Here is a 26,991-nt window from a genome sequence, read left to right as displayed (position 1 = left end):
CAGACAGAAGAGGGCAGAAGTCAATACAGTACAAAACAAGAAAAACAATAGAAGATGTAGCAGAGCGAGAGGCACGGCACCACAGAAGAGAAGCTGGAGGAGCTGTGGACACAAGAAAGCAAAATGGAAACTCTTGAGTGGCTCGTGTCAGCAGCCTGAAGGCTGAGGCAGATGATGGATAAAGGTTAGCTGATCCTTGTCCAACCATGTGCATTAGCTCCGGAATTACTGTCTATAAGCTTTATTAAAGGGGGTTAGAGCCTAACCTTTAAAATTGAGAGGGTGTTGACACCCTGCACCTAGACAGGGAGCTGGTTCCAGCAGGGACGTGTGGGAAATATTGACCTCAGCGATGACCGTAAGTATCTAAGAGAGATGGCTCTGAGCATTACTTGCAGAGGAATAGACATGACTCACACCTTTTACAAGCATTAAGCTTTGACGTACTGGAAATGCATTGTCCCACCACACACACCTCCATTATCCTTCAGGAGTTGTGTTGTGTGTGTGTTTCTGTCCTTCCCTGTCCGGGCCATTGTATCCACGGCCCTGTAACAAGCTTCTCTCTATGCTAGGGGGCCCATTAGGAATGTCTGACTCCTTCCTGATTCTTTTATATCTCCCTGTCAGCTGTGGCTAACGATATTGCATTGCTCAGATCTATCACAATAAAAGCTAGCTGCCAGGGCGCACGAGTGCAGCTGAGGGTGGCAGAACAACGGAAGAGAGGTGAAGTATTTGACCATGACACACTCAGTTCACCCAAACCTTCACTCATTTGATATGCTGTCACGTGCCTTCGGTGCTGGACAGGATCTGTGTTTGGAACCAGCTACGTTGAGATGCCGGGACAGCTGCTGCTAACTGTTGACCATGGAAATGACAAAGGTTAAAAGCTAAAGATCAAGGTTGAAAAGTTGGGCCTGGCGTATATGCTGTCGGCTGTGAGGGAACGAGGAGCAGGTGAATAGATCGGAGGATGCGGAAAGGTCAAAGCCAACGTTGCATCATTGTCTGGATTCCATCCTCAGGGTGGAGCCTGTAGTGGGTTTATTCATCTGAAAAGGTTCAAATGGACTAAACTGATTAGAATTTCCTCCTGTAATGTAACCGGTCCAAAAGAAAAACTCTTCATTCATTTTTCCGCTTTCCCTTTTAACAAAATGCACGCAGAAGAGAATCAAAATCAATCACCATTAGTGGCTTCCAGACCCAGGAATATGTGGGAAATATTTCGTATTGTGGTGCAACATAAAGCAGAAGAGAGGCTTAAATGCTGCAGTTGAGTTGTGCAGTTAAGAATAATTGGATTTCACTCCTGATATTTGGCTAGCAGCTACCGCTGCAACATCTAGTGTATATTGACTTTAAAATACTCTCAATATAATAGGAATCTCATACACAGACCTGCATCCTAAGGATATTACACAGCCTGGGGTCTTTCAGAGAAAAGCAACTTTATTTGATTGAAAAGTGTTCTCGTTTTTGGCGGCAGATAATTTCCTTATTTTCCCCAACTTTACAAAAGACAGAAGCTTCTTTCCAAGCGTTGCCACATCATAAACATCCTAACAGGTGCAAATTTAAATGCCTGATGCATCCTGTTTCAGTATCTCAGCCAGCTGTCGCTCTAGTCGCTCTCATTACAGGTTAAAATTCATTTAGTTCCCTTCTGATGAAGAAAAGTGAGGATTAAGTTACTCCTTGGAGCTGTGTGAGCTGCTTATTTTCCCTCAGAGTTTGTGCCTCATCTGTGACCGTCCTCGCCGTCGACCCGTCACGGGGGTTACACTGCAACACAAGGTAGCAATATGGTGGCAAATTAAATATCGGATCCTTCATGTGCCCTAGAGTTTCATACAGGTCAGAAATTTGCAAGATTGTTGGTTTTTTCACAGTTTTTTAAAGCTGAAACTTGGATCAAGGGTCACAACCAGGTTGTTTTTGATTTAATTCCACCTTTTTTCCATGAACACACGTGTCATTAAGGCTCTGCGGTTAAATCACCTTGTAAAATCTGCTGCGACAGTCGTGTAAATGTTTAAAGCCAGGCAGGATTCAGGAGCGACTCACGTGCATCAGATTTTCTCTGCGAACACATGAAGCTTTGGGAGAACAGACGAATCACAGGGACCTCAGAGAGCTGCTGCTGATAAGGAAGTGGGACCGTGCTGATCTCAGGAAAGGATTATTTAAACGGGGTTCTGGCTCTAATGCCGCCCTGGGATGAGCAATCACACATTTTGCCACATGGGACCAATCATGAGTGCGTCAACAGTATTTTGGATCATTTAAAAATTGTGAAATGAATTTCGGTGCAGTGCGAATATGAAGCTGCGGCCATCGAAGTGAACGTATGGATCATGGATTCGTTAGCGTTTAGCGAGAGGCATCATAAATTAAGACTGACAGCACATTAGAACCATAATGTCCATCTGTTCCCAAGTATACAATCATGTTTGCTATATGGGTGCCTCATCTGTGTAGAGACAGGATCTGTGTTGTGCTTATCAGGCTGTCGAGCTGCAGTTCAAACACCTGCCTACTCAACCGTGAGCAGGCTGCTGCTGTCAATCATGCTCTTTTCCTCTGTGATTATCAAATATGCGATTAAACCTGAGCTGAAATGCACACTGGAGTCAGTATTCACACAGTATAGTGCTCACACAGTGAAGGGGCTAAAGATGAATAATGGATATGATTTAAAGCGACGGGGAACGCTTGGAATGTGGAATAAAAACGTGAAACCTTTTTAGCTATCAGATCGGCAGATGTTTGCGCCATGTTCTTGCGTTTAATTATTCATGCTCGCGCCAGCTCTCCGGCTGCCCACGTACATCAGGGCTGCTGGGGCTCACGCCAACATCTCACCTTCTTCGCCTTTTTTATTTTATTTTGACTTTCTCTCAAAGACGCGCCCTGCAAACGATTTCTAAGATGACTCTGGAAAATAATGTCTCACTGCCTCGGTCCAAGCACCTTCAGGATTGCACCAGCCTCTGGCGTGCACGCCGATTCTTCACTTTGTTCTCTGTTGCGGTGGTTTTGCCCTCCTTCCCGTCTTGTTTTCAAGTTGGGAACACTTTCCTAAATCAAAACTCTTGCCTCATCCCCTCGCTCGCCTCCTCCAGCCGCCTTCAAGCTGTGACAGATTCTTTTCTCCATCTTGTCGTTATTACCACTGCGTGACCTTTTGAGAAGATTCGACTTTAAAAATATACACAAAATACATTTTTCCTCTTGCGGGCGCCGGATTTAAAATGACTTAGCATTTCTTTCATGTTTACCCCTCCACCCACACGATTCACCCGATGCTTTCAAATACCCTCGTCAAAATCTGCCTCTCGTAGCCGCACACAGGCCAGCGTGCGAAGGGCACATAGCCCGGAGTCACTCATCTGTTCAGGAGCATGAATAGAAGGGATTATATGTCACTGAAAGGGTTAAATTCCACAATTTTTACTCCTTTGCTTCGTTAAAGACTGAATGTTTGGCTCGTTTTGAAGCCGCCGTGCCAGCAAACACACGGAGAAGTATCTGACCTCGGAACGTGACATTTTTAATTAAACAGTTGAATATGGAGTTTGGCTCTAAATCAACCGACATCCTTTTCACAGTCACCAATTTCCAGTTTGCTAATGTGTCGTCTATTTACGTTAGTCATTTAAAGGAGTCCTAAAATATAATAAAGCAACTAAAACAAGCGATTGCTAATGCTGGAATTGACCCAGTCTCTGTAATATTGTGTGAGGAGAAGTCATTTACCGGCTGATTTTTCTTGTGTGTTTTACTGACTGGTGGCTCAGTGATTAAACAGACCTCATCATCATCATGAGCCATCTGAATATCCATCCAGAGCCAGCTTTATCGCAGGATAAATCTTTAAAGACACTTATTTCAGTGGTTCATAGCCAGCAAATAAGCTGCCACATCCTCTCTTTGGCATTTTGCTTTGTTTCACACACTTGGCCAGAAACCAACCATGGTGGATAAAGCTAATACAGTGATCAAAAGTATGAACTGAAATGATTCTGGTAATTGCCTGCTCCGGGTGGCTGATGCAAACGATTGCGAGTGTTTTATCCGCTGTGGGCGGGATGAAAAACAGCCGTGCTGGTGATGCCGCGTTGATGCGCTTTCAGGGGGACGTCATTGATACTGCGTGGGGGGCAGCGGTGTCGTTTCTAATGGAGGAACTGGAACTCTCAGCTGGTAACAGCGATAACGCTGATGTCTGATCCGCTCTTATGCCTGGGACCTGTTCCGATGTAGATCCGTGTGCTTCCCGGATTAATCAGGGCCCCCACTGTCGTCAATGAAGTTGCAGTAAAAGGATGTGTTTGGGCTCCAGTGGTCATGTTCACGCAGTATCTTTTATGTCTGCCTGGATCAAAGGATTCCCAGCATGCCGCTGCCACAACATGATCATTGTTCATCTCAGCTCTCAGCGGCGTCGCTGCTCTGACTCCGGACGGCCGTCGAGCCCGTTCTTGAAGACCCTCTTCACTTTGCAAGATTAATCAGAGCTTGATGCTTCGTCAGCTCCTGATTTGCTGCTGTGTCCATAAATAAACTGCTGCTTGGACTCTTATCTGTCCTCCATCGGAGTGAGTCTGAGTTTGACTGATTTCGCTGGCATAGTTGTTGTGACAGAACCGTCTGGGAGCCGTCGTGGTGAAAAACGGTGCGCTTGGGGATGATTTACGTCTGACCTCTGAAAACACACATTCGTCTGTAATTGAGAGAAGAAACGCAGGTAGCGAGAGAGAGTCAGAGATAAAGAAAGTGAGAAAACAAACAAGAAAACGAGGGGAGTTGCTGCATAACTTTGGAAAAACAGATTTAAATAAGATTGACTAAATAAAAGAGCTGCAAAAATGATTAAATCTCCCTCTAGTGGTGGACTGCAGTACAGGCAGCAGGGGTCTTCTTTTCTAGTTTATAGAATAAATGAAAGGATGGGACACCTCTAATCCAGACTTTTAAGGAAGGTTTTAATCTTTGGGTGGACAATATTATAAGCAAAAGCAACAATATAGGCCTTCACCTACGTCCAACTCCATATTTTGTCTTGTTTTTCAAGCTCTCTCTCCCAGAGTTCCTCCTGTTTGTGCCTCCTGTGTGTGTGTAAAACAAAACTAGGCTGAGGTGACAGGCGGGTCACAAATGTACAGCTGGCCCGAGGCTGCACGGCGGGCGCGAGGCACCGTGTCCTAGTGGCCAGGTTTCAGTGCCGTGGGAAGGACAGATGGCAGCTGAATTCCTGCAAAGAATGGCAGAAAACGAAAGCATAATTCAGACAGGTTCTACCGTAGACGGCTTCCACTCCAGTCTTCTTCAGTGACGTCCAGACTGGTGATGTCCAGCATATAACAAATCTGTTCTTGTTATAAAAAAATATGAATGCTTATGTTCTGAACTCTGTAATAGGTTCTAGTTTGTTTCCATGTCAACGTATTAGTTGATACTGTTGTTTCCATACAGTGACTGATGTAATGGACATGGATATATTCATGCATATATACAAAAATAACCTGATGCTCCGAGAGTTCTAATACTTCACAGCTTAATAGCTAATCACTGAAATCATCATTGTGTTACAGTGGGAAGTATTTAGAAAATGTGAGTGTTTCCTTTCTACTGGCTCATATTTTGGTCAGAGCAGTGTCATGTACCTCCTCACACACTCTACAAAGAGGCACAATTTATCCAGCAGTCCAATAGGTACAATCATATGGAGCTTCAGTTAGATACACAACTGTATTTGCTAACCATAAATGATATGTAGTTAAATATTATAGAATTTATTTACAAATCCAGCCTGGGGTTTCAGCTTGAATGACCTAATTATGCATTATTTCATGCTGAAATGGAGGAAAAATAATGTGCACGGCGCATTTCACTTAGAAACTGGCTGGATTACTTTTCAATTTAATTTAATACAGCTACTAATGACATATTGCTCTTCCTTCCATCCTTTCAACAAAAATGTAAATAAGCCACCACTAACAGTTGTGATTTTAAAAAAAATAATAGTTGTTATTACTATTATTATTATTATTATTATTATTCCTATCTGTAGTAGTCCCTAACAACCTAGCTTTTCAGCCTGTATATTTGGATTCGTCAGATTGTATTGGATTATTTTACATAATCATATCGTTGGCTCTGTCCAACATCACTCCCTATTGTCTGTGTAGTGCACTAACTAGGGTGCACACCAATTTGTATGGGTATCTGAATGGCAAGTGTTGACACTGCACCCTATTTAGCGCACTCAATGTATCCGAAAATGTGCACCTTGGCACACGGGTACGACCGATGGTCCCTAACCAAGAAATCCCATCATCCTTTGCAGTCACATGTAAGAAGATAGTGCTAAGTTAAATATTTATAGCATTAGTAGTACATCAACAGAAAAATGACCACTGAGTGAATATGTATTAAAAATTAAATACAATTAGTCAACCAACGCTGACAATGGTGTTTATAGCACACTTGCTCATCAATGAGTGCACTAAGTAGTCCACTGAAGCTTGCTGCCTATATAGGGAGTAGGGAATAGTGAATGAGTGAGCGATTTTGGATGCAGCTACTATGTTACGGGTCTGTTCAAGTGCGGCTCGTTTGTTCTTGCAGCATCTCTGAAAACCTAAAGGGTTTCTAAAGGAGAAAAGGTCTTTGAACTCTTCTAAAAATCGTCATCCTGTTTTTAGCTTTAGCACTGGTAAGTTGATGTTTTAGGGTATTAGCGAGAAGCGTCTTTGAGGAAGTTTCCTCTCGCTGTCCTCGTTTAAATTTACCCAGTGGTGCTGCTCAAGTTCAGATGGAGTGCAAAGAGAAACTGGAAGGGAATACATTTCTCCATAATGCATTTCCATATCTTGTCCTTTGCCAAATGAGTCCTTTGTCCGCTCATGGAGCATCACTAATGAGAGAGTTTCATTGCAGCATTTTAGAAGCCGTTGCTCTCTATTCATCAGGAGACATTTGTGTTCAGACGTCTGTTTCTCTTACTCAGTGACTCCCGCCCCCCCCCCCCCCCCCCCCCCCCCTGATTTATGGTAATGAGGTAGTTGGCTAAAACCAGCACTTATCTACTGAACAGAACGTCTGTGCCCTCTCTCCCTCCTTCTCTCTCTCTCTCTCTCTACCTCTTCCCTCTCTCTCTTTGTATCTCTCTATATCTCTATCATTTGGTTTCAAGTAATGTTTACACACACACACACACACACACATACATACATACATACATAGACAGATGTGTTATTTTATATAACTGATATGTAGAGAACTGACACCCTGAAACTGCTTTAGTTTTGTTTTCTTAAATAAATATTATTTGTATTTGTCTAACGAAGCTTTTGAAATGCAAAAAGACTTTGGTGCATGTGTGTAAAAGTGTGTGTGTGCTCAGAAGCATGATGTTGCCACACAGGCGCTATATGATTAGGATCATATCATCGTAGACCATCATCGGTGTTTGTGAGAGTAGGTTCTATTTATGTCTGTGTGTGTGTGTGTGTGTGTGCGCGCGTGTGTGTGTGTGTCCTGTGACTCACCAGCTCCTTCCTGCTTTCTAATGACTCTGAATAGCCTGTCACTGGCCCTAAAGATCATTGTCCGTGTTCACGATTTACTCACCCACACACACGTGCAGCCACACAAATGGTGTGTGAAGAGAGAGGAGGAAAATGTAACTGAGTATAATGGTTCAGGGTTAAAACTTGTCACAGAGCAGCATCTTAGAGGCTGAAATCTAAAGAGGGAAAGCTCCAAATGCATCGGTGCAGAGCAAATTTAGGGAATCAGTCAGTGCTGTTTAGGGTTGCAGTCCATCCCAAATGAGTCTTAAAAAACCACCCAAATGTTTATTTTATTTCATTCATTCCATGTCAGACATTTAAACACTCATTTGCTTGATTCTTTAAACTAAATATGCACATTTTGTGCCTCTTGTGCTCATTTTCCCCTCCTTTTGGGTTACTGGTTGTATGCGCAGCTTATTATTTTATTGACTTAAATATTTTATATTGGATTATGGCTTTAGTCTGTAGGACAAGAATGCCCAGAGCTGACCCAAATGTAGAGGTAAAACAAGATCATTTTAAGATTTTTGGTGGCATCATCAGCAGTTCATTAACTTAATGCATAATGTAATATGTATACACAAGTTTCCCTGTTTGTTTCTGGTGCTTCCGGAGGAGTTGTGGTGGGAGATTAAGCCTGTTGTCGTCATGACCACCCTGACCGGGTGTTAATCTCTGTCCTGTCTGTCCTGCAGGGGCCCATAGAGAACGATGTGATGGTTCAAGTGGCTCTGATAGCCGAGAGTCAGAGGTAACGTGTGTGTTTCTTTGGTTGACTGGGTTGTGTTTTGTTTGCTTGTCTCCTCAGCACCTCGCCTGTTTTATCATGTTCGTTAGTGTAAACGAGGATTTAAACTCTTACTTCCCTGTTTGCACATCAGGGTCAGATGTTCCTATGGAGCCCGTTAAGCCGTGGGCTTAATTACTCGTGCGCAGGTCTCAGTTTGATCTGTCAGCATCATTTACTGATGCACCCCACCCAATAGTCGTGAGCTATGGATTAAAAGTAAAGTTAACTTCAAACGCCTTATTGACAGAACACATGACTTTAGTGTTACTTAAGAACAAGTAAAGATGGGGTGTGAACTTTTACACCGAGAGCTCCGAATCCTACGCTTAGCGGAGTTTAATGCAGATGCTTTGTTGCTGCTGGATATAGAGACACGGCGCGATGGCATCTACACATTCTGAAGGAAAAGCTAAAGTGGAGGAGCTTTTTCAACTGGGAAAGCACAAGATCGAGATGCCTGTTTTGTTAAGTGTGTTCACAGAGCTGGTCTGAAGCTCCTGGGTGGTTATTAAAGGACTGTGGTTGAGATGACACCAAAGGACAATTAGCAAATCAATACTGGATTTATGTCTCAGCCCAGCAGCTTTTTCAAGTTTTTTTTTTTTTTTTGCACAAGATTGTATAATCATTTGGGTTTTTAAGAGCATTTTAGATTTTCAATGACAAAATGGACTCTGTTACTTACTTTCTCTCTCTTGCTCCTGCTCCTCTTTTTCTCTCTCTCTAGACTGCAAGTCTTTTTGAACACCTATGGCATTCAGACCCAGACCCCCCAGCAGGTTGAGCCCATCCAGATTTGGCCTCAGAAGGAACTGGTTAAGGTAACACAACTGTCAATCACACAATCTTCTATAAGTCTCTCTGTAAGATGGCTGGAGGGCTGCAGCCTGGCCCAGCTGCCTCCAGGTGAGACCCGGGGTGCATTGATGGAAAGCACAGTAGAACATAGTCATGCTAGTTAGCGAGCATCTTTACCTGAATTTTAAAACGTCCTCAGATACTTTATGAATATAGAGACTCTTTTCAACAGAAGGTGTTGGAAACTCTTTAATCCTTTGGAATCTTTTTGGTCAGTGGTTTAAAAGTCACATCACAGTCCAGCCTGTGATGCTACAAAGTGCTGTACAGCAGACGGTGCCAAATAAATCAATACAAACACTGGAAGGACACGACGGATAAGCGCACGCCGCGTTGGATAAATGGTCTCCAATGTGTATGAGGCAAAAGTCCCGCTGATTCAAACATGGCAAAGCTCAGTTTATTAGGTCCATCAGCATGTCTGTCCCTGACCTTCTACTTCTTTTGAATAATTCCCTTTTTAACTCTCTGGGCTCCGTTTGCCAGAGAGCGAAGCTTTAATTGAAGCTTCCCTGATCACCTTTCTGCAGGTGCTGCAGCCGACAGCGACGGCGGCCCAGCGGTAATCGGTTCAGCGGGTCTGGCCACTTGTCAGTCCATGCTTTTCTGCTTCCAACATTTTCTAATTGATTTTCCCATCAGGCCCGGCAGAGCCCAGATCGTCTGATTGAGGGAAGAGTGGTTATTCACAGCCATTGATTGGCGAAGCAGTAGAACTGTGGTCGTGGCTCTTTTACAAACGGGAGATGTGTGTAGGCGAGGGGCTGCCAAATGTACTTTGGGAAGGTTACGTTAAATAAATATTAGAACGAGCTCTTTCGCTCCTTCCTGACGACTCCTCTCCCGCATTAGAATATTTGGAGGTCAAAACAAGTGGACGATGTGCTCGGAGCGATCCGCTTCTGAGCGGAATATAAAAGAGCCGAACGCTGCAGCGGCATAAACATTTAGAGAAACATTTTCCCGAGACCTTTACGGTCCCGTATGTGAAATGTTCCACCGGTGACCAAATGTTAATGTTATGGTAATCGACCACGTGAGGGCAGGATTCGCCGTGGTCGGAGTTTGCAGCGTTTCAGTGCAAATCACCAGCTGCGCTGCCTGGTTTTTTTGGGTTTTTTTTGTCATTGGCCAAATGGGTTTTGGGCTCCAGACACTGAGTTCAGTTCTCTGGTTTGAATTTTGAAACGCCAGAATCGCTCCGTTCTAACCTGAGCCCCCGTTGCCGGGAGAATCCCTCTGCACATTCCAGCAGCAGCTGATGTTGAACGGGGGATCGTGTCCAGTCTTCTCTCATCTCCTACGGCACCGTTTGTACTCGTGTCTGCGAGGGCCGCTAACACCCGCTGTGCCACTCCAGTTTCACTCTTAGTGCGTCTGTCGGTCCAACGGCGCCCCCCCCCCCCCCCCCCCCCCCCCCCCCCCCCCCCCCCGGGTACGGTCTCATCTACACGTGGACCTTTTGAAGTCCCTCCTCTGTCATTCAAACCGCGGTCTCCTCCCCGGTCGCTGTTCTTCATCTGTCATATTTGTCGTGTGGCGTCTATTCTCCACGCCACCTTGAATAAACAAACAATCCGTCCTATCGTGCCATCTCCACGGGCTCTGTTCTCCACTTCCATCCTTTCAGCCATCTGTCATCTCCTGCTAAATCCGTCACACCCCTTCTCTCACCTCATTATCCCCTCCAGGCTCCCACCCTGCCTCCGTCCCCGTTACACCAAACAGCCCCCCCCCCCCCCCCCCCAGCCCGCCGTCTGCCTTTGAACTGTCATACCTGGAAGGATTCCTTCTCTCTCCTCTGCCTCTTTGGACTGCGTGGCGCGCCGTCTCACGGATGGATGTGCGGTTGGAGTCAGAGTGTGCTCTGCAGAGAATATTAAATCTGAAGCCGAGCCAGACAGAATCTGTTTATCTCAGAGTCGCCACCTTCCCCGGTGCTGCGGGCTGCGTTGGCTCACCTCACCTTGTCCCCTGCAACCGTTTGATTATGTTTACAACAGCTGCCTTATGGTGGGAGAGCACCAATTAGATTTAGATGTGTGTCAGTCTCGCCCCAAACTGCTGAAACTGCTCCCTGAAACAGCGTAGCGTAGCTTCGTACCAACTTTAGCTGCCTTATGGTCACTGTTGGTGTCATTTCCTCTATGTAATTGTTGCAGCCAGCACCTATTATGATCCTAAAGGATCGATGCACCGACATCTTACGTCTTAAAGCCAGTGAAAGGAAGCCAATGATCAGTAATTCTGCCGCTAATTTGGAATTGATGGGGAATGCACGAGTCTAGCGCGGCTGTTTGCTAGCTCTCACGCCCCAACGTCGGGCCCGTCCACACGGTGGAAGGGAACCGAACGGGCTAGGCTCGAATTTAAATCAATTTAGCTGTGATTAAACTACAGAGAAAATGTGTCCTGAGCTTGAAATACACAAGCAGACATGAATCAGAATGACTTTATTCTGCATTTTCTGCCTTGTCTTAACAAATTTAGCTTGATGGGTTTTGTAACCACGTTTAGGTAACAGCTACAGACATCAATACGCTTGGAAGATTGGCACAAGGGTGCGATTAGAGGTTCAGTCATGCTGACATTATATTAAAAACCATGAATACCTAAAAAAAACCAACCCTCTCTTAGTAAGACTATCCTCCTAGCTGCTATAAATGGAAGTCATCTGGGCCTAAACAGACATTTATCTCGAAAGATGAGTCCACACGATACCGAGTCACATCCCCAAGTGACTTTGTTGGGTAAATGGCACCTTCTCACACCTCATTAACACCGTAGAAGTGTAAAATATAGCTCTGAAATACAGTTTTTCAGTCTCTCTGCCACCTGTCAGGCTTGGTGTTTATGCTGCGGTGAGCGGAATGAAAGGAGTCTTTGATAGGCTGTGTGTGTGTCGCTCTTCTTCATTGGTATTCTGCACGCAGGAAGTCGTGGGTGCAGAGGTTCTTCCAGCATCTCTTGGCTTTTCTCCTGCCGTCTCTTCCTCACCTGGTAGGCCAGTGCTTCGCAGGGCTATTTCTTCCTTCAGTAACAATGGCCTTTGTATTTACACGTCCTTTACCTCTTTTGTGTTGTTGCCTTTTGGCCGACAACATCCTCCCGTTGTCTCCCGATGAATAACGTTGAGGAAGCACTTTGGAGTCGCAGAGCACCACCTTGTGGCTGCGAGGTGGATTGCAGGTGGTTTGAGACATTAAAATGCAGCAGAAGGTTTGGAAAGCACGTATTTCCTCTAGAGTGTAGGTGTTCAGTGCTGTTTCATGGTAGAACACATCTGGAGGCACCCTGGTGGCTAAATGCATAGCCTGTATGACCTGGGGATTTATTGCTGCGGTGTAACAGTCTGGCACATCCAAAATGCAATTCACACTCTGACAACATGTAGCGCAAGAGGTCGATAAGCTGTTTTCTCAAATTATCTTTGCATCAGCGCATTGGTGAGCGCAGGAGTTGGAAGCTTTTGCCTGAACACACCAAATTGCCTCATTACTGCCATTTTGAAACGAACTGATATAGCCGGTTGATGGCGCGGGGGCTCGGTCGGTGCGGCACTTGTGTCAACAGCCAAAGCTTTTCACACCTGAGCAGTTGTAATGATGCATAAACCAGAGATTCAGAGAGTTCAGCTCAGGCTAAGTCAAGAGAAATCCAAAATGTGACGCCCAGCTTGTTGAAAATATAAACAAACTGATAATAAAGATGCCATATTCACCCAGTAGAGAAAATATATCCCCCTGTAGAAAGACTTTAAATAGTTATTTTTTTTAAAACACGACTCGGCAACATCTCACTTTCTCTTTTAGTGGCCGTTCGGATCCCAGTGGCCCCGCTGTACCGCTCCGGTGCCTGCGGGTACGCTTGGCTTCACTAAGCACGCCGTTAACGGCAGCACGGGGACCTTTCATTATCGCCGTGCCTCATAACTTTACCGAGAGCTAATACCAGTAGGTGGTTCCGTCATATGGTGGTAATTTCACTTTATGACTTGCAACATCAGAAATGTCTCTGCGGGACCGTCCAGTGATGGACTTTCATCAGGTTCCGAATGCCACTGGGCTGCGTCACATTTCGAACCACTTGGGAGATTTAATATATTAATATCATGTCGCTGCTGATGTGATGGGGAGGAAATGTTGAGCGGTGATGTGTTGCCTGTCTGCTCACACTCGACTTGTCCGCAGGCGTACCGATTCTTGGCCGTCAATAAGAAACTCGGGTTGACTGGGCGTCCGGAGAGACCAGTGGGCTGCATTGGGACCTGCAAGGTATATAAAGAGTAACCACACAAACACTTCCACACAGCGACTGGTACATGCACACACACACGCTATATCTGCACAAGCCGTGTGTGTGTGTGTGTGTGTGTGTGTGTGTGTGTGTGTGTGTCTCACAATGAAAAAGGAATCAGAATTGCACCAAGCCAATATTATAATGGAACATATATGGGGAGAAAAGCAGTCTGTAAGAGGACATCATCATCATCATCATCATCATCATCATTATTATCATCATCAGTGCATGTTTTAGTGTGTGTGTGTGTGTGTGTGTGTGAAAGCTGTGCATGTCCCTGCTATCACAGATTGATGGGTTCTTTTATAAACTACCCAGAATAAAGTATATGTGGCAACCTGGGAGCCATTTATCTTCTGATTCAGTGCGACGTGTGTGTGTGTGTGTGTGTGTGTGTGTGTCTTTCCAGATTTATCGTATCCTGGGAAAAACGGTGGTGTGCTACCCAATAGTGTTTGATCTGAGTGACTTCTACTTGTCCCAGGATGTTATGCTCCTGATTGATGACATTAAGGTAAGTCACATTTATGGCGCTCATCAGTGCCGCAGATTCACGACTTTTTCTATATTCCTGTAAAGCTTTAAATAGTGCCTGACACCCGTTGAGTGTGCGCCTGTCTAAGGTAATCATTCCCGGGATCTGTTTTGGGACACGTCTACAAGTGAGCCCGTTTGATTTTAGAACTTAATCATTTTATGCAGGTAAATATTATATTATCCTTGATGCTCTTTCAAATTGGTCAAATAGGCAACTTCTTTTATATTCTTAAAAACATTCCAACTCTCAGCAGAAAGCTTTTCTTCTGTTCTGAACTCAATCCGAGGTAAATTATTGCAGGAATAGAAAAGATGTCCATTTACCTTGGACTTAAAGCACCACCTGGGTAATTACAGTTTTCTCTGCTTGTCTGTCTGCTGCCTAATAGAAATGCTGTCTCCATACTAGTCTTAAAGCCTGCCTTGTGTTGCATTCACACAGTTTTGGTCTCCAGTGGTGGACAAAGATTCAAAATTTGAGGCTTAATCTAACCAAACTTGCCCCTCTTGGGCGTCGCGTTTGCCGAAAATAAAGGAAAAGTTTGCGTTTTTCAGTATTTTGTCACTTATTAGCATCAAAAACTGTTTAGATATTGGTTGTTTCTGTGTGGAGACATATGCTAGCATAACATTTTCTGTGTGTGTGTGTGTTTAGAACGCCTTACAGTTCATCAAACAGTGCTGGAAGATGCAGGGACGTCCACTCTTCCTGGTTCTCATCCGTGAGGATAACATCAAGTAATATACACCTCCAGTCTTTCTTTCTGATAACACTGTCACATCGCTTATCCTTCTCCTATCTCTCCATGCGTCATTCCATCTCCTTTTGGCGGCGTGCGTCTGCTCAAACACATAATAGCTGCCCTTTTTTTCTCCGTTGTCATCTGCACTCTGAGTTAGAATTGACTGAATTATTTCGCCTTTTGTCTCCAGAGGGAGCCGCTTCAACCCGGTGTTGGACATGCTCGCCTCCTTCAAGAAAGGCAACATCGGAGGGGTCAAAGTTCACGTCGACAGACTTCAGGTTTGTGAAAATCCCGCGTTTGCATCTACGCGCTCGCCTACGCATCAGGCGATTGTCCCAAGGGATTATTGCATCCGTCAATCGATAGTTAGCAATAACATTATCTTTAAGTGTTGCAAGCTCAGCGAGGTTCGTATGGAATGATGAGAAAAGAATGCCGATCTTTCTCCTCTAAAGACATCGTTTCCTGCTTAAACATGTGCTCAGAATCAAGACTGGCAGGATTTGACCCCATCCCAGTGCCAAATGGTGGCTCTGATGGTTCAAACTGATTGATTGATTGATTGATTGATTGAGTACTTTATTGATCCCTTTAGGGGGTGTCCATCAGGGAAATTAGCATCTCCAAAAAAACGTACAGCACTGTACAAAATTACCCACCACCATTACACACCATTAAACATATTAAAGATAATAAAAATAGAATAAAATAAGAAATAAAATAGAATAAATTAAAAATAGAATATAAATATAAAATATAAAACTATAAAAATGTAAATAAATGAATAGATGGATGAATGAACTGAATGAATGGATGTCCCAGTATTATGTTATTCTAGTGTTGTTCCAGTTAATTGGTTAATTGGTTCTGGTTAATGCTCATGCCAATGGCTAGATGGCTAGATGATGGTTAGATGACAAAATATAAAAAATAAAGCGACGCTGGGATTTTTTTGGTAATTGGTAGCTTTAACCCAGTGTTGTCGAAGTCATGATAGAGCTTCACAGTGGGATTCAACAGAGCCTTCTGCGGATAATCCCATTTCCCTTTAAAGTTCTTCTTTGCCTGGTTGTGATGCACTTCACAGCCAACTCCTACAGCTTTGAAATTCTTTGCCTCTTCCTCGTTTCATTATTATGGGAAGCTGCACTGCTCCCTTCCTACACTGCTAACTTTTGTTTTACAGCTAAACTTCCATTGGGGATGTTAATCCCTGTTAGCCCACAGCAGCAACTGTAGTGGAACTGCAATCTTCCTATATACCTTTAAAAACATTTATAATCTACATTTATAATCTATGTTCTAACTCAATGGACAGTATTCAGATCCAAATGTAGCTACAGATATGAAATGAACCGTGATATATATTATATTTCTATCTTTTTCTGTTTTAGACCTTGATATCCGGAGCGGTCGTGGAGCAGCTGGACTTCCTGCGGGTCAACGAGGCCGAGTAAGAATTACGTTTGGATTCTATTTGGTGCACAAGTTCCCCCATAAAACACCAAACTGGTCAAGGCAACAGGAATAAAGCAGAACATTGCACAACATGTTAAACACTGCTGAAGACGGCATTAAACGCGTGTATGTGGGTGGGTGTGTGTTCGAGAGGATGGAGCTTTGGGATGGATTATGGATTATTTAGCAATCGTATATGGACCAGAGAAATAGGAGACATTGTGTAATGTGCGTTTTAAGGATCCCGGAGTTCAAGAGCTTTGAGGAGTTGGAGCTGCCGAAACACTCCAAAGTGAAGAGACAGACGAGCACGCCCAACGTCTCAGACCTGGAGCAGCAGCCGGAGATCAGTGAGGAGGAGTGGCTCCACAAACCCACCCACGAGATCATCCAAAAGTTCCACGTGAGTCCAGAGGCCCCGGGGAGCAAAAAGGCTTAGAAGCAGTTGGGAAAAACCCATCCGCTCCCATTAAAATGCTCATTTGCACTTTCAGTCACCAGGTCCAGGTATGACGGCGCACGACGGTCACCTTTGAGTTTGTTCCGCCATTATATGTATGTGTTGAGTCAAAATAAGAGTTTAAAAGCCGCTGTAGTCGTCCGTGGTGTTGCTAGCCACCATCAGCTCACACTTAGCAACTCTCTCCTTGAAATTCTTCCCCGTCATGTCAAGAGTTTAAGCAAAGCGTCTCCAGAAAATTCCCTCTGAAGTGGTGTCGATTGTCTCAGACGAGCGAAATCTCAGTAAAATCCATCCGCAGTTTTTCAGTGAAATCCAGGCTTGAAAAAACCGCAACAACAAAAGAACAGCCTCCGCTTTGTTTGGTGGACGACGTTGTGCCTGAAGTTTTCATGAATTTGCCCGTTTGCTTTTGTTCTTTATTCTTAAGCTGCCTCAAAACTCTGAAGTCTGACATTGACGGTCACAGGCGCAGTCAAACATGTGCTTTTAAACACCTGGACAGGCCAGAACCCCCCCAAAAAAGAACATTTAAGCCGCATATGCTTATAGAGACATCTGGCATTTCTTTAATTAACTGAAAAATGTGTCCGATGTACAATTAACACAATAAATACGGCGAGAAATGTCTTAATTTGTATATTTTGCTCTTGAATTCTCTATTAGAATATGGTTGCATCTATAGGAAATACTGTGTATTAATGTGTGTGTGTGTGTGTGTGTGTGTGTGTCCAGGACTGCGCCTGCTTGGCCAGTCAGGCTCAGCTTGCCGGGATCCTCCTGAGAAGAGAAGGTCCACAGTTTCTCTCCAAAGATGGTAGAAAAAGCTCCCTTTGGCTGCTTTAAGTGTGAGATTTCTGGATTCATTTTCATTTTCCGCCATCTGCGATTTCAGAACCCATGAAGGACGAACTGGAGAGAATCTACAGACGAGCCGGCAGCCGAAAACTTTGGTCTGAAATTCCCACGTATTCACACAAACACAGATTTTAATGTCTATATAAGGAGCAGTTTTATCCTGAGAACATCCAGATATGTGGTGGATCACAACGATCACGGCTCTAACTTATATATGCTTATATTAAATGTAAAGATGCCCTCAGCATCTATTACAGCCTCTTCTTTGGGTGTAATAGCCAAATAAAGTGGACTTGAATTGAATTGATGCCCTCTAACATGGCGACGTTCAGTCCCTGAAGTTCTGTGATCATCGTTAACAGCTTTTTTGGTTTGTTAATGATGCGATGGGATGTTTAGACGACGGTGGGATTTTAATGAGACCTCGTAACGTTTGTGCTGACTGACGCGTATTTGAATAACTGTAGGCTGGCTGTGCGCCAAGCTGCTGTCATTCTCAAGAAGTTTCCCAGCTCTATAGCCCCTCACATCACCACCATACTGGTGCACGGGAAACAGGTAATATTCCCGCAGAGCTGGAGCCAAGACGCTGCATGTTTACCACCACTCAGCCTGCTAGTTAGCTGGTTGTGTTAGTGAATAACTGTGTGGGGCTCAGCCAGCCTTGTGTTTGGTTTTCCACATAACCAGGTCATTAATTAGGCTTCTAAAAGACCACAGGAGCAGCAATAACGCTAAGGTTGAAGCACAAAAATACATTTGAGGGCTAAACAATCAAAATAATACTGTTCTTTCATGGTCATTTCTATAAAATCCCTTGTACGTTTTGCCATATTCTGTTCTACTGTGTTACATGACACAAAGGAACCCGTAATCTTCAGTGTAGCTGCAGCTCCTGGATACTAACCTGTCCAGGAAGGACGCGGCGTGACTGTCAACCAGTTTACCGGCTGTTGTGCAAATGGTGGAATGGAGAAGCAATCGCAGGACAACGGCTCTTTAGAAATGGCTGCGTGGCCACAGAGCGATCTTTCTGACTGATTCTCACCTCCAGCTGTAGCTTCAGTCACAACCCCATTAGCGTTAGCCAGAGAACACCAGACTGGGCCGATTCTCCGCAGGTGCCCTGTTCTCCTGGGCCTGGCAGCAGACCTCAGCATCACGGCCAGATGTCGTTGGGACACGGAGGCCATAGCTCTTCCTCATAGATTGGAGGATGAATCCCTCGTTAATGGTTTAATGGTTCGGTTGTGTAATGTGTCTTTGTGTTGGAGCACTTTGAAATTTCTCCTCCCTTGCGGATCCCTCAAAGATCTGCCGGACAGAAAGAGTTCTGTGGCATTGATTCAGGTCTGTTTTAATGTCCCGTTGTCGTAGCTGTAGCGTCGCCAGCCTCTGCAGCGCGTTCTAAAGAGTTCCGTTTGGATCTGGTTAACACGATGGCTAACGCTCACGCAGTAACTAGCCGAGCCAGGCTAGCATGCATTCATTGTGTGTCCCTCCATTCCTTCCTTCATCATCCACAACGGCTGGACGTATACTTTAACTGAAATAGAATTTCACACATACACACTTCACTTTTTTTTAAGGGTGACGGTGCCAGATCGTTACTCTCGGCTCCGCTGTGTTAAAGTTAGAGAAACAAACCTGTGTAACCTGATTAATTATAATAATTTAATAAGTTTCCTCCCTCTGCACAGTAGCGTTCTTCCCTTCTGATCAAATCTGGGAGCTTTAATCACTCAGGCCTGAGTAGCAGCTCAATATTGCCACATACGACGTGTCTTTTTATTTGCTGTCAGAGCTGCTAAAGTTCTGTTTGGCTCGTTAGCGTAGCGCTGGCCCGACTCGCCACGCATTCACCAAAGGCTGCAGCTCATCGCGTCTGCCTGCGCTCTTCTTTAGCAGCTTCCATTATCTGATGACCTGGTTCCTTTAACATTTGCTCTTTTAATATTTGAGTCTAACGCAGAAGAATTTGCTTTTGCCTGGATTTTAAAGAAGAAAATACTAATAAAATCAGCCCTAATAACAAAGCCTGCTGGGAAACCTGCGGGGGGGAAGCGGCATCGATCCTCAGTTCAATTTACTTTCTCATTTACCTAACACGAGCCAGGAAGTGGAGCTTGAAATAGGTTCCCCTACAGAGCGTCGCTACACTGACACCATATCTCACCTAAACATTGGAGCTTTGTGCTGGAAATGTTTAAACGCCGGAAGTGTGCGGGCACAGCAGTGTTGCCGGACTGAGAGGGACACATTCATGATCAAACTGTTGTGATTGAGCTCTTTCCTTTGAGGATGGTGTCAGCTTCTGGCAGCAGAACTACCACAACGGTAGTCACTGTAGAGAATACTGGAAATGAGTGAACATTAAAATCAGCTTCTCAGAGGCCGCCTTTGGCCTCCAGGGGACTAAACCAGCTTCAACCTGCTTGGACTCTTCTGTCAAGTGTAAAATTGAGCATCAGTAGGCTAAAAAACCAGTTTGGGGGGTTAGTTTTTGATTGTAACGTTAAACTGGTTTGGAAATGTTGATGTGGGGCTGATGAAAATGAAGATTTTGGCCCTTTTATGATGGAGGGAGTCTGATTTAGTCCAATAATGCATTTGAAAATCCTGAAGAAATTGTCCCCTGATTGTAACCAGGGAGTGGCGACACCCTTTTTTTAAAGCAATGTTGGACTCAGGGTAAAGTAGGACAGAATGACGCTGGGCATCGGTGCCCCATATTTAAGTAAAAAAAACCCACAAAGAGGAAGTGATTCATGTTGAACAGTGAAAAATTCGGATTCTTCTGTGTACATTTTACACACCAACTCTAATTTTAAGTAAAGCGCTGTATATTCTCTACATAATCTGAAATGGACTTAATTGGATCCCAGGAGCATCTTATTTTCAATAGGCCCTATTGCGAAATTTGCAGTAAATTGAAGAATTGGACTTGATTACAAGACTGTTCTTGTGTCTTTTCACCCACTAGGTCTGTTGTCCGCCTTGCTGCCAGTCTCTTAACTAAGCTAGTGGACAGCCTTGCCCCCAGTATTACTAGTGTTTTAGTACATGGCAAGCAGGTAAGTGGACACAGAGACGGCGGGCTGTGGGGGCTGTTGAGGGAAACGGCATGTCAGGACCATCATTTTAATGTTCACTAATTTAAAGGAACCCCATCAGACGCCTCATTAGAAGCTCCTCACGCTGCTATCCTCATGCACGTTGTCTCACCTCTCATCCTTTCAGCGTGTGCTTGAAGCTGTGGTGTCACGAGGCTGCCAGTGTGCCCATATCCAGCTCCCAGTTTAGACCCCTTTATGCACCCTGTTGAATTATGACCCAGCTCCTCACACACACACACACACACACACACACACATGTTCACGGGATCATTTTCCGTCTAGTGTTATTCAGAGATTAGCCCGCTCTTGAGATTGTCAGTTATCTCGCCTCATTTTCCTCCTCTGAACAGTTTTAGGCATTTCATTATGCTGAAGTAGCTCAAGGTGGGAATCTGCATATAGATTGCTCACCGGAGGGAACGCTCGCCCCGGCCCGATCGGAAGAGCTGATTTGGGATGTGAGGCGGCGGCGCTCCTCCACTCGTGATAACGGCTCAGTCGGAACACGGGGCCCGTCCTGCTTCTGCTCTAGCTTGGATTATATTTCTTGTCTGAGATGAAGTGCAGACGCCCCCCCCTCCCCTTGTCTTCAGTTGTTTCCACCTTCAGTGCGAATCAGTTCAGGTGTCGGGCCGGAGACGCCGGGCGGCGTCGCTCCGCGGCGAGGATAGAAGTGGTCTGTCACCATGGAGATTGGTGCGGCAGAACTTTTATGAGACGGCTTTTAGAAAGACCGCCCCCCCTCCCCGCCCCCCCCCCGAAAAGATTCATCTGAGACCTGTCATTTGATGCCAATTTCAGAGAGATGGGAGAAAAACAATAATTGGATCTAGAAACGTCTAATACACACGCGCCCCCACCAAGGTGCGCGCTCTCGTGCACACTGGCAGCTTAGCGTCGACACAATACAGTTTTAACTGCATGTTTATTGGGGGGGGGGGGGGGGGGGGGTGCTGAGCTGTGTGGCGACGTGCTAATGCGTGTCTTTGCCAGGTGACTCTCGGCCTGTTTGGGCAGGAAGAGGAAGTGATCTCCAACCCGCTGTCGCCGGGGGTGATCCAGGGCATCATCTACAGCAAGTGCTCCGCTCCCGGCGCCGAGCGGGAGGCCGTTCTCCAGCAGGAGCTGGTCATCCACATCGGATGGATCATCTCCAATAACCCGGAGCTCTTCAGCGGCATGCTGAAGATCAGAGTCGGGTGAGACGCGTTCGGGGCTCTGAAGGAAAACCAGATAAGTTCAGAGTCGTTGTCCCCTGTAGATAAAAGACGCGCTGCCTGTGTGTGTGTGTGTGTGTGTGTGTGTGTGTGTGTGTGTGTGTGTGTGTGTGTTCTCGGGTGGTTCCAGGTGGATCGTCCAGGCTATGAAACACGAGCTGAAAATCCGAGCTGGGGACATGCCCGCGCAGGACATCCACCAACTGTCTCCCAGCGACATCAAGCAGCTGCTGCTGGACGTCCTGCAGCCCCAACACACTGCCAGGTACCCCCCCCCCCCCCCCCCCCCACACACACACACACACACGTGATCGACGCTGCTTTCTGAGCCCTTTCCGAGCGCTCGTCTTTCAACACGCTGGGCTTTATCTCCATGTCTTCCCTGCATTCAGCATCCTTTTTTATCTTTAATTGTTTTATCTGCCGCCTTTGTTTATATCGGATCATATTATCTGCTTCTGCATCAGCCCATTTCCCCACTGAAATGATTAAAGCTTATCTAATCTCATCTGATCTAATAAGCATCGACTTAGACAATTCCCCGGAGCCCAGAAGCTGTCCACACATGATTTCCTCTCCTTAAAACGGAGTCCAATATTTTCCCTTTTTTAATGTTTCACCTCAGGTCTTGGCTGAACAGGAGGAAGATTGACGGCTCTCTGAACAGAACCCCGCTGGGATTCTACGACCGGGTGTGGCAGATCCTGGAAAGGACCCCCAACGGTATTGTGGTGGCTGAGACGCACCTCCCACAGGTAATTAGATCCTCCAGTCATGCTGCTCTCAGCACTGTCGGCTCGATTGAAGAGTTTGTTAAGGCAAATTGGGTCACGGCAGCCAACTTTTGGGCCCAGCCAGCCTCCCGTCTCCCAGAAGACTTTGATCTGAGTCCTGGTTTGAGGGCCACGGCCCCCGTGTTGTCATGTGGGTAGGTGTGTGTGTTTTGGCTGCTGAAAGCCACAGATAAATAACAGCGTGGAAGGATAACTGTCCAATCTCCTTGAGTTTTACTCACTGCTCTTTTAATATTTCGATTAAACAATTCAAATAATTTCACGTTTTGTTTTTATTAAGTTAGATTTTTTTCAATAGCGGTGAGAACATGTAGATGGGACAAGTCTGTAGAGATATAACATTTATCTACTTGATTAAAGCATTGATCTCATGAGAAACACCAGAAACTGGTTAAAGGTTTTATCATAAACCGGCTGCTAATCAGGTCAAAGTAAACCACCTCTACTTCCTGTAGCAACCGACGCTCTCTGACATGACCATGTATGAGATGAACTTCTCTCTGCTGGTGGAGGACACGCTGAAGAACATCGTCCTGCCCGAGTACAGACAGATCATAGTGGAGGTAAGAAGCCCCTCAACAGCACCAGGGGGCCACATTTCTGTTTAAAACTGTGTAGTTTGTCCAGAATTAAGACGTTAGGAAGCTACCTGCAGCATTTCACTGGATGTCTTGGTACAATTCACTTCCTGGATGTAATGACATCACTTCCTGAACACCTTTTCTCTCTTCCTGCGGTTTTTTCAGTTACTGATGGTGGTGTCCATCGTGCTGGAGAGGAACCCAGAGCTGGAGTTCAGCGACAAGGTGGATCTGGATGGTCTGGTGAAGGAAGCCTGTAATGACTTCCAGAGGGACGGTGTCCGCTTGGAGAAGCAGGTAGCGCGACTGCGTGCTGCTGGCGTAACTGATGCTTCCACTGACATTTGTTCTGTGGCTTTGCTAGGACAACATGGAGGCGTTCTACAACACACCACCTACGGGCAAAAGAGGCACTTCCAGCTACCTCACCAAGGCAGTAATGATCCAGTTGCTGCAAGGCGATGTCAAGCCCTGCAAGGATGACCCATGCTCTGTTAGCTAGCTCTGCACCTCCCTGACATCATCCTGCTGCAGAGCGTCCATTCGAAGGTTCACCTGTTCACCGAGAGCTGCATCCTGGACCAGCCTCTTAGCAGCAGCAGCATGTTAGCACGTGTGCTGTCTTATTCACTTTCTTTGGAAACGGTATTTCTTTGAATAGTCCAGCTTATTTATTGCACCTGTGGCCACATTATTCGCTTATTTCGTCTGGAGTTGTCTTTGGCTTGTGTTACTTACTGACTTGGGGAGAGCAGATGTACTGTACGTGCACCGTCGTCAGAATTCAGTCCACTTTCACACACATGTATAACAGGTGTCGATGTTGTCGACTAATTCTTCTTGACAAATCCGAGGACATCCCAGTCGTGATCACGCGACCCCGATGTTGCTCACAAATGCGATTCGAACAAAGTATTACATTTTTTATGAAGTCTGTCGACGACAAACTGGCCAGCTGTTGCCTAAAAAGAGCTGAGAAATAACTGACTGAAGGAGCATCAGCTTCTACATTATCAACCCAAACATGTGAATCAGGCTCCAGCTCTGCTGCACGTCGTCCTCCGTGCACGTCCTCCGGTGCCTGTGCACGAACCTCCGTTGAGCGATGGTAAAGTCTGCCTGATGAGGCCTTTGTGATGATTTTTGGGTGTTTTAACGTGTGCTAACGTGTACTGTAGAGCTCTGCATGCCTGGTCTGCTGTTCAAAACGTTGCCATGGGAACCAGAACAAAAAAAAATCTCTTGTCAACTTTAGGTAATGACAGAAATCTCGGTTTGGCTGCTCCACGTCACCATATGTGCGTTGTTTTTAACTTAAAATGAAAATCTGTACTTTAGGAAAACATTAAACTTGACAGCATGAAAACATGTGTTTGTTTTCCTTTTGGTGAGCAGGTAAATGAGTAAAGATTCTGTGGAAGTGAGCAGAAGCTGAGCAGACGTGTGTTTGGCGTCCTAGTTACACCCACTTATGTTGCCTGATCTGCTTATCAGGCTGCATCTGGCCAGCAAGGCTGAGTTCTGCGTCGCTGACGCGCTGACTGGCGGGGGTGGGGGGGGGGGGGGGCAGCTCCGCTTCGCTTCATATATTCAATTTCACACACACACACGTATACACACACACACACACACACAGGTGGAACACCTTGCTGCCGGTCACTTCACATTAAACTGCCCATTCATATTGCAAGTTTCATACTTTTGTAGATCATGACATGTTATAATGGTCAAAAGGTTTCATTAGTTTTTTGTTGTTTTTTTTGGAAAGTGTGGACAAATATGCAAATCCTTCCTTACAATGATAGTTTTGTGTTTAAATTTAAATAATTGGTTAGTTTACGAGTCAGTAGAAATCATTTTGAGGCCGTATTAATTCACTTTAGCGACCCTTAAGAGGACGCATGGGGGCTCCTTTTACGCTTGCACTTCATCGACTTGTCCATTAGGGTGCAGCAGAGCGCAGAAAATCAAATTGATGTGGGTCGTTTCTTATTTCTTTCCCTTAAAATGAATTTCTGGGAGTTAACCCACAAATGGAAGCCAACAAAGGTCTGAGAGCACTTTTCCCCTCCCAGCTCTGACCATGAACGGTTGTGGGAGGGTGGGGAGAGGAGGAGTGGGCCCGTCGGATTGGCAACGAACACAGGGCGGAGGCCGCAGGAGGTCCCGCTGTTTGGATGAACAAAGACAGGTATTGACACACAGCAAGCAGGCCGAAGATCGGAGACCTTGATTTCATTCTGGAGCTGCAGACGTCCTGCTGCATGACTCCGTCAATGTCACAGTGTTGCTGAAAATCAGAAGTGCACCACAGCAGGAAACCATCGGGGTTTATTGTTCAAAAGGGAAAGTTAATGGATTTATTTGGAATAAACATCCAGTCAGTCAGGTCGTGCACATCTGCACTTCAGTCTGTTTGGATGGTGTCAGGTTTTACTTTCCATGTAAATGTCATGCATATAATTCATATATCGGCACCAGATTCCATTGTGGATTTCCTCCGCTGCCAAGGCTCCCGTTCGGTTGAAGGTTAACCCTTTCAACACCCTCATACAGGAAGATGGGGGAGGCGAAGAAAGACGGCCGAGGAAAACGGGGAAGGAGATGTAGGATATGAACGGGGAGGCTGCACACATATGGGCGAACAGGAGGATTCGTCTGACCCCCCGCGGCGTCTCCATCTCAGCAGCAGCAGTGGGTCCAGACTACAGACGCTGGGCGATCTACAAAGGCTCCTGAGGGGTGTAGCTCAGCCTCTGAGGCTGTCAGACAGAGACCCCTCACAGCTGGAGCTTCGACAGAGAGGAAGAGGGCTGACGGGGACACGGAGGCACCTCTGCCTGGCTGCTTTCCGAGGTAGTGGACTCACACCACAATGAGGCAGTCTGACAAGTATGTAACTAAAACTAGACGCCATGTTCATTTAGTGAACATCATTTAGGAGGACCACAACGACAGAAACAACGGCCTACATATCGGTTCTAATAATAACGATAAACGTAAAGTAAAATGTAAAGTGTAACGTAAAGTAAAACGTAAAGTGTAATGTAAAGTGTCTTCCTGGCTGAGGAGATGGACAAGGGGGCCTCCTCCAGAGGTAGCCCAGCTGATCCTTCCTTCTGGCTCCATGAAGCCACGCTGACCTCGCCAACGGGCGAACTGTGCACGTCTCTACAGAAACGGCCACATCAGGTCGAGGTTCAGGCCCCGCACGCTTGCCTTAGACGGAGCACATCTTTTATTCAGCAGCCTAAATTGATTGTCCCAAAGGAAGCGAGAGGTTGGAACAGATGTGCATAATCCTCTCACACATTTGTGTAAATGGTGAGTGAGGAACGTCCTGCAGGCAGAGTCCTGCTCAAGAGGCCCTCGGCAGGAGTGGTGCATCGTGGGTAACTGCCTTTGGACAGCAGTGCAGTCTCCAGGGCAGGACAGGAAGTATCTATCTATCCATCCATCCATGTATATATATCCTGCTTGTCATTGTACTTGACCTGTTTCCATAGAAAAGGGATCTTTTCCTTGTTCACACTGGTCACTGATCTATTACATCCAGCAAAAATCGAGTTTTAGTCGCGTCGCTCTGTCATTTCTCGACAGGCCAGCAGGTGGAAACAGACAACCAATAATTCCACTCATGGACAGACCTCATGGACAGCGAGGACAGCTTCACGTTCCAACCCGGTGG

The 26,991-nt window shown here is 45.6% G+C and overlaps 1 protein-coding gene across 1 annotated transcript in view; it reads left to right on the top strand.

The window, feature by feature from the left end:
* Nucleotides 1-24,669, top strand: part of LOC101078319 (phosphorylase b kinase regulatory subunit beta) — a 69,364-nt gene extending 44,695 nt beyond the window's left edge. The window contains 17 exon segments of the mRNA XM_029846060.1: nucleotides 8,285-8,340; nucleotides 9,107-9,200; nucleotides 13,428-13,511; nucleotides 13,946-14,050; nucleotides 14,729-14,811; nucleotides 15,007-15,097; nucleotides 16,214-16,272; nucleotides 16,518-16,680; nucleotides 17,473-17,554; nucleotides 17,633-17,690; nucleotides 20,579-20,669; nucleotides 21,705-21,910; nucleotides 22,059-22,193; nucleotides 22,554-22,683; nucleotides 23,178-23,285; nucleotides 23,469-23,600; nucleotides 23,668-24,669. Of these exon segments, the coding sequence (XP_029701920.1) occupies nucleotides 8,285-8,340; nucleotides 9,107-9,200; nucleotides 13,428-13,511; nucleotides 13,946-14,050; nucleotides 14,729-14,811; nucleotides 15,007-15,097; nucleotides 16,214-16,272; nucleotides 16,518-16,680; nucleotides 17,473-17,554; nucleotides 17,633-17,690; nucleotides 20,579-20,669; nucleotides 21,705-21,910; nucleotides 22,059-22,193; nucleotides 22,554-22,683; nucleotides 23,178-23,285; nucleotides 23,469-23,600; nucleotides 23,668-23,805 (1,815 nt within the window). The 3' untranslated portion in view covers nucleotides 23,806-24,669.
* The last annotated feature ends 2,322 nt before the right edge of the window (nucleotides 24,670-26,991 follow it).

The sequence above is a fragment of the Takifugu rubripes genome, chromosome 13 (assembly GCF_901000725.2).
Source record: "Takifugu rubripes chromosome 13, fTakRub1.2, whole genome shotgun sequence".
NCBI lineage: Eukaryota > Metazoa > Chordata > Actinopteri > Tetraodontiformes > Tetraodontidae > Takifugu > Takifugu rubripes.
This window is presented reverse-complemented; position numbering and strand designations above follow the sequence as displayed.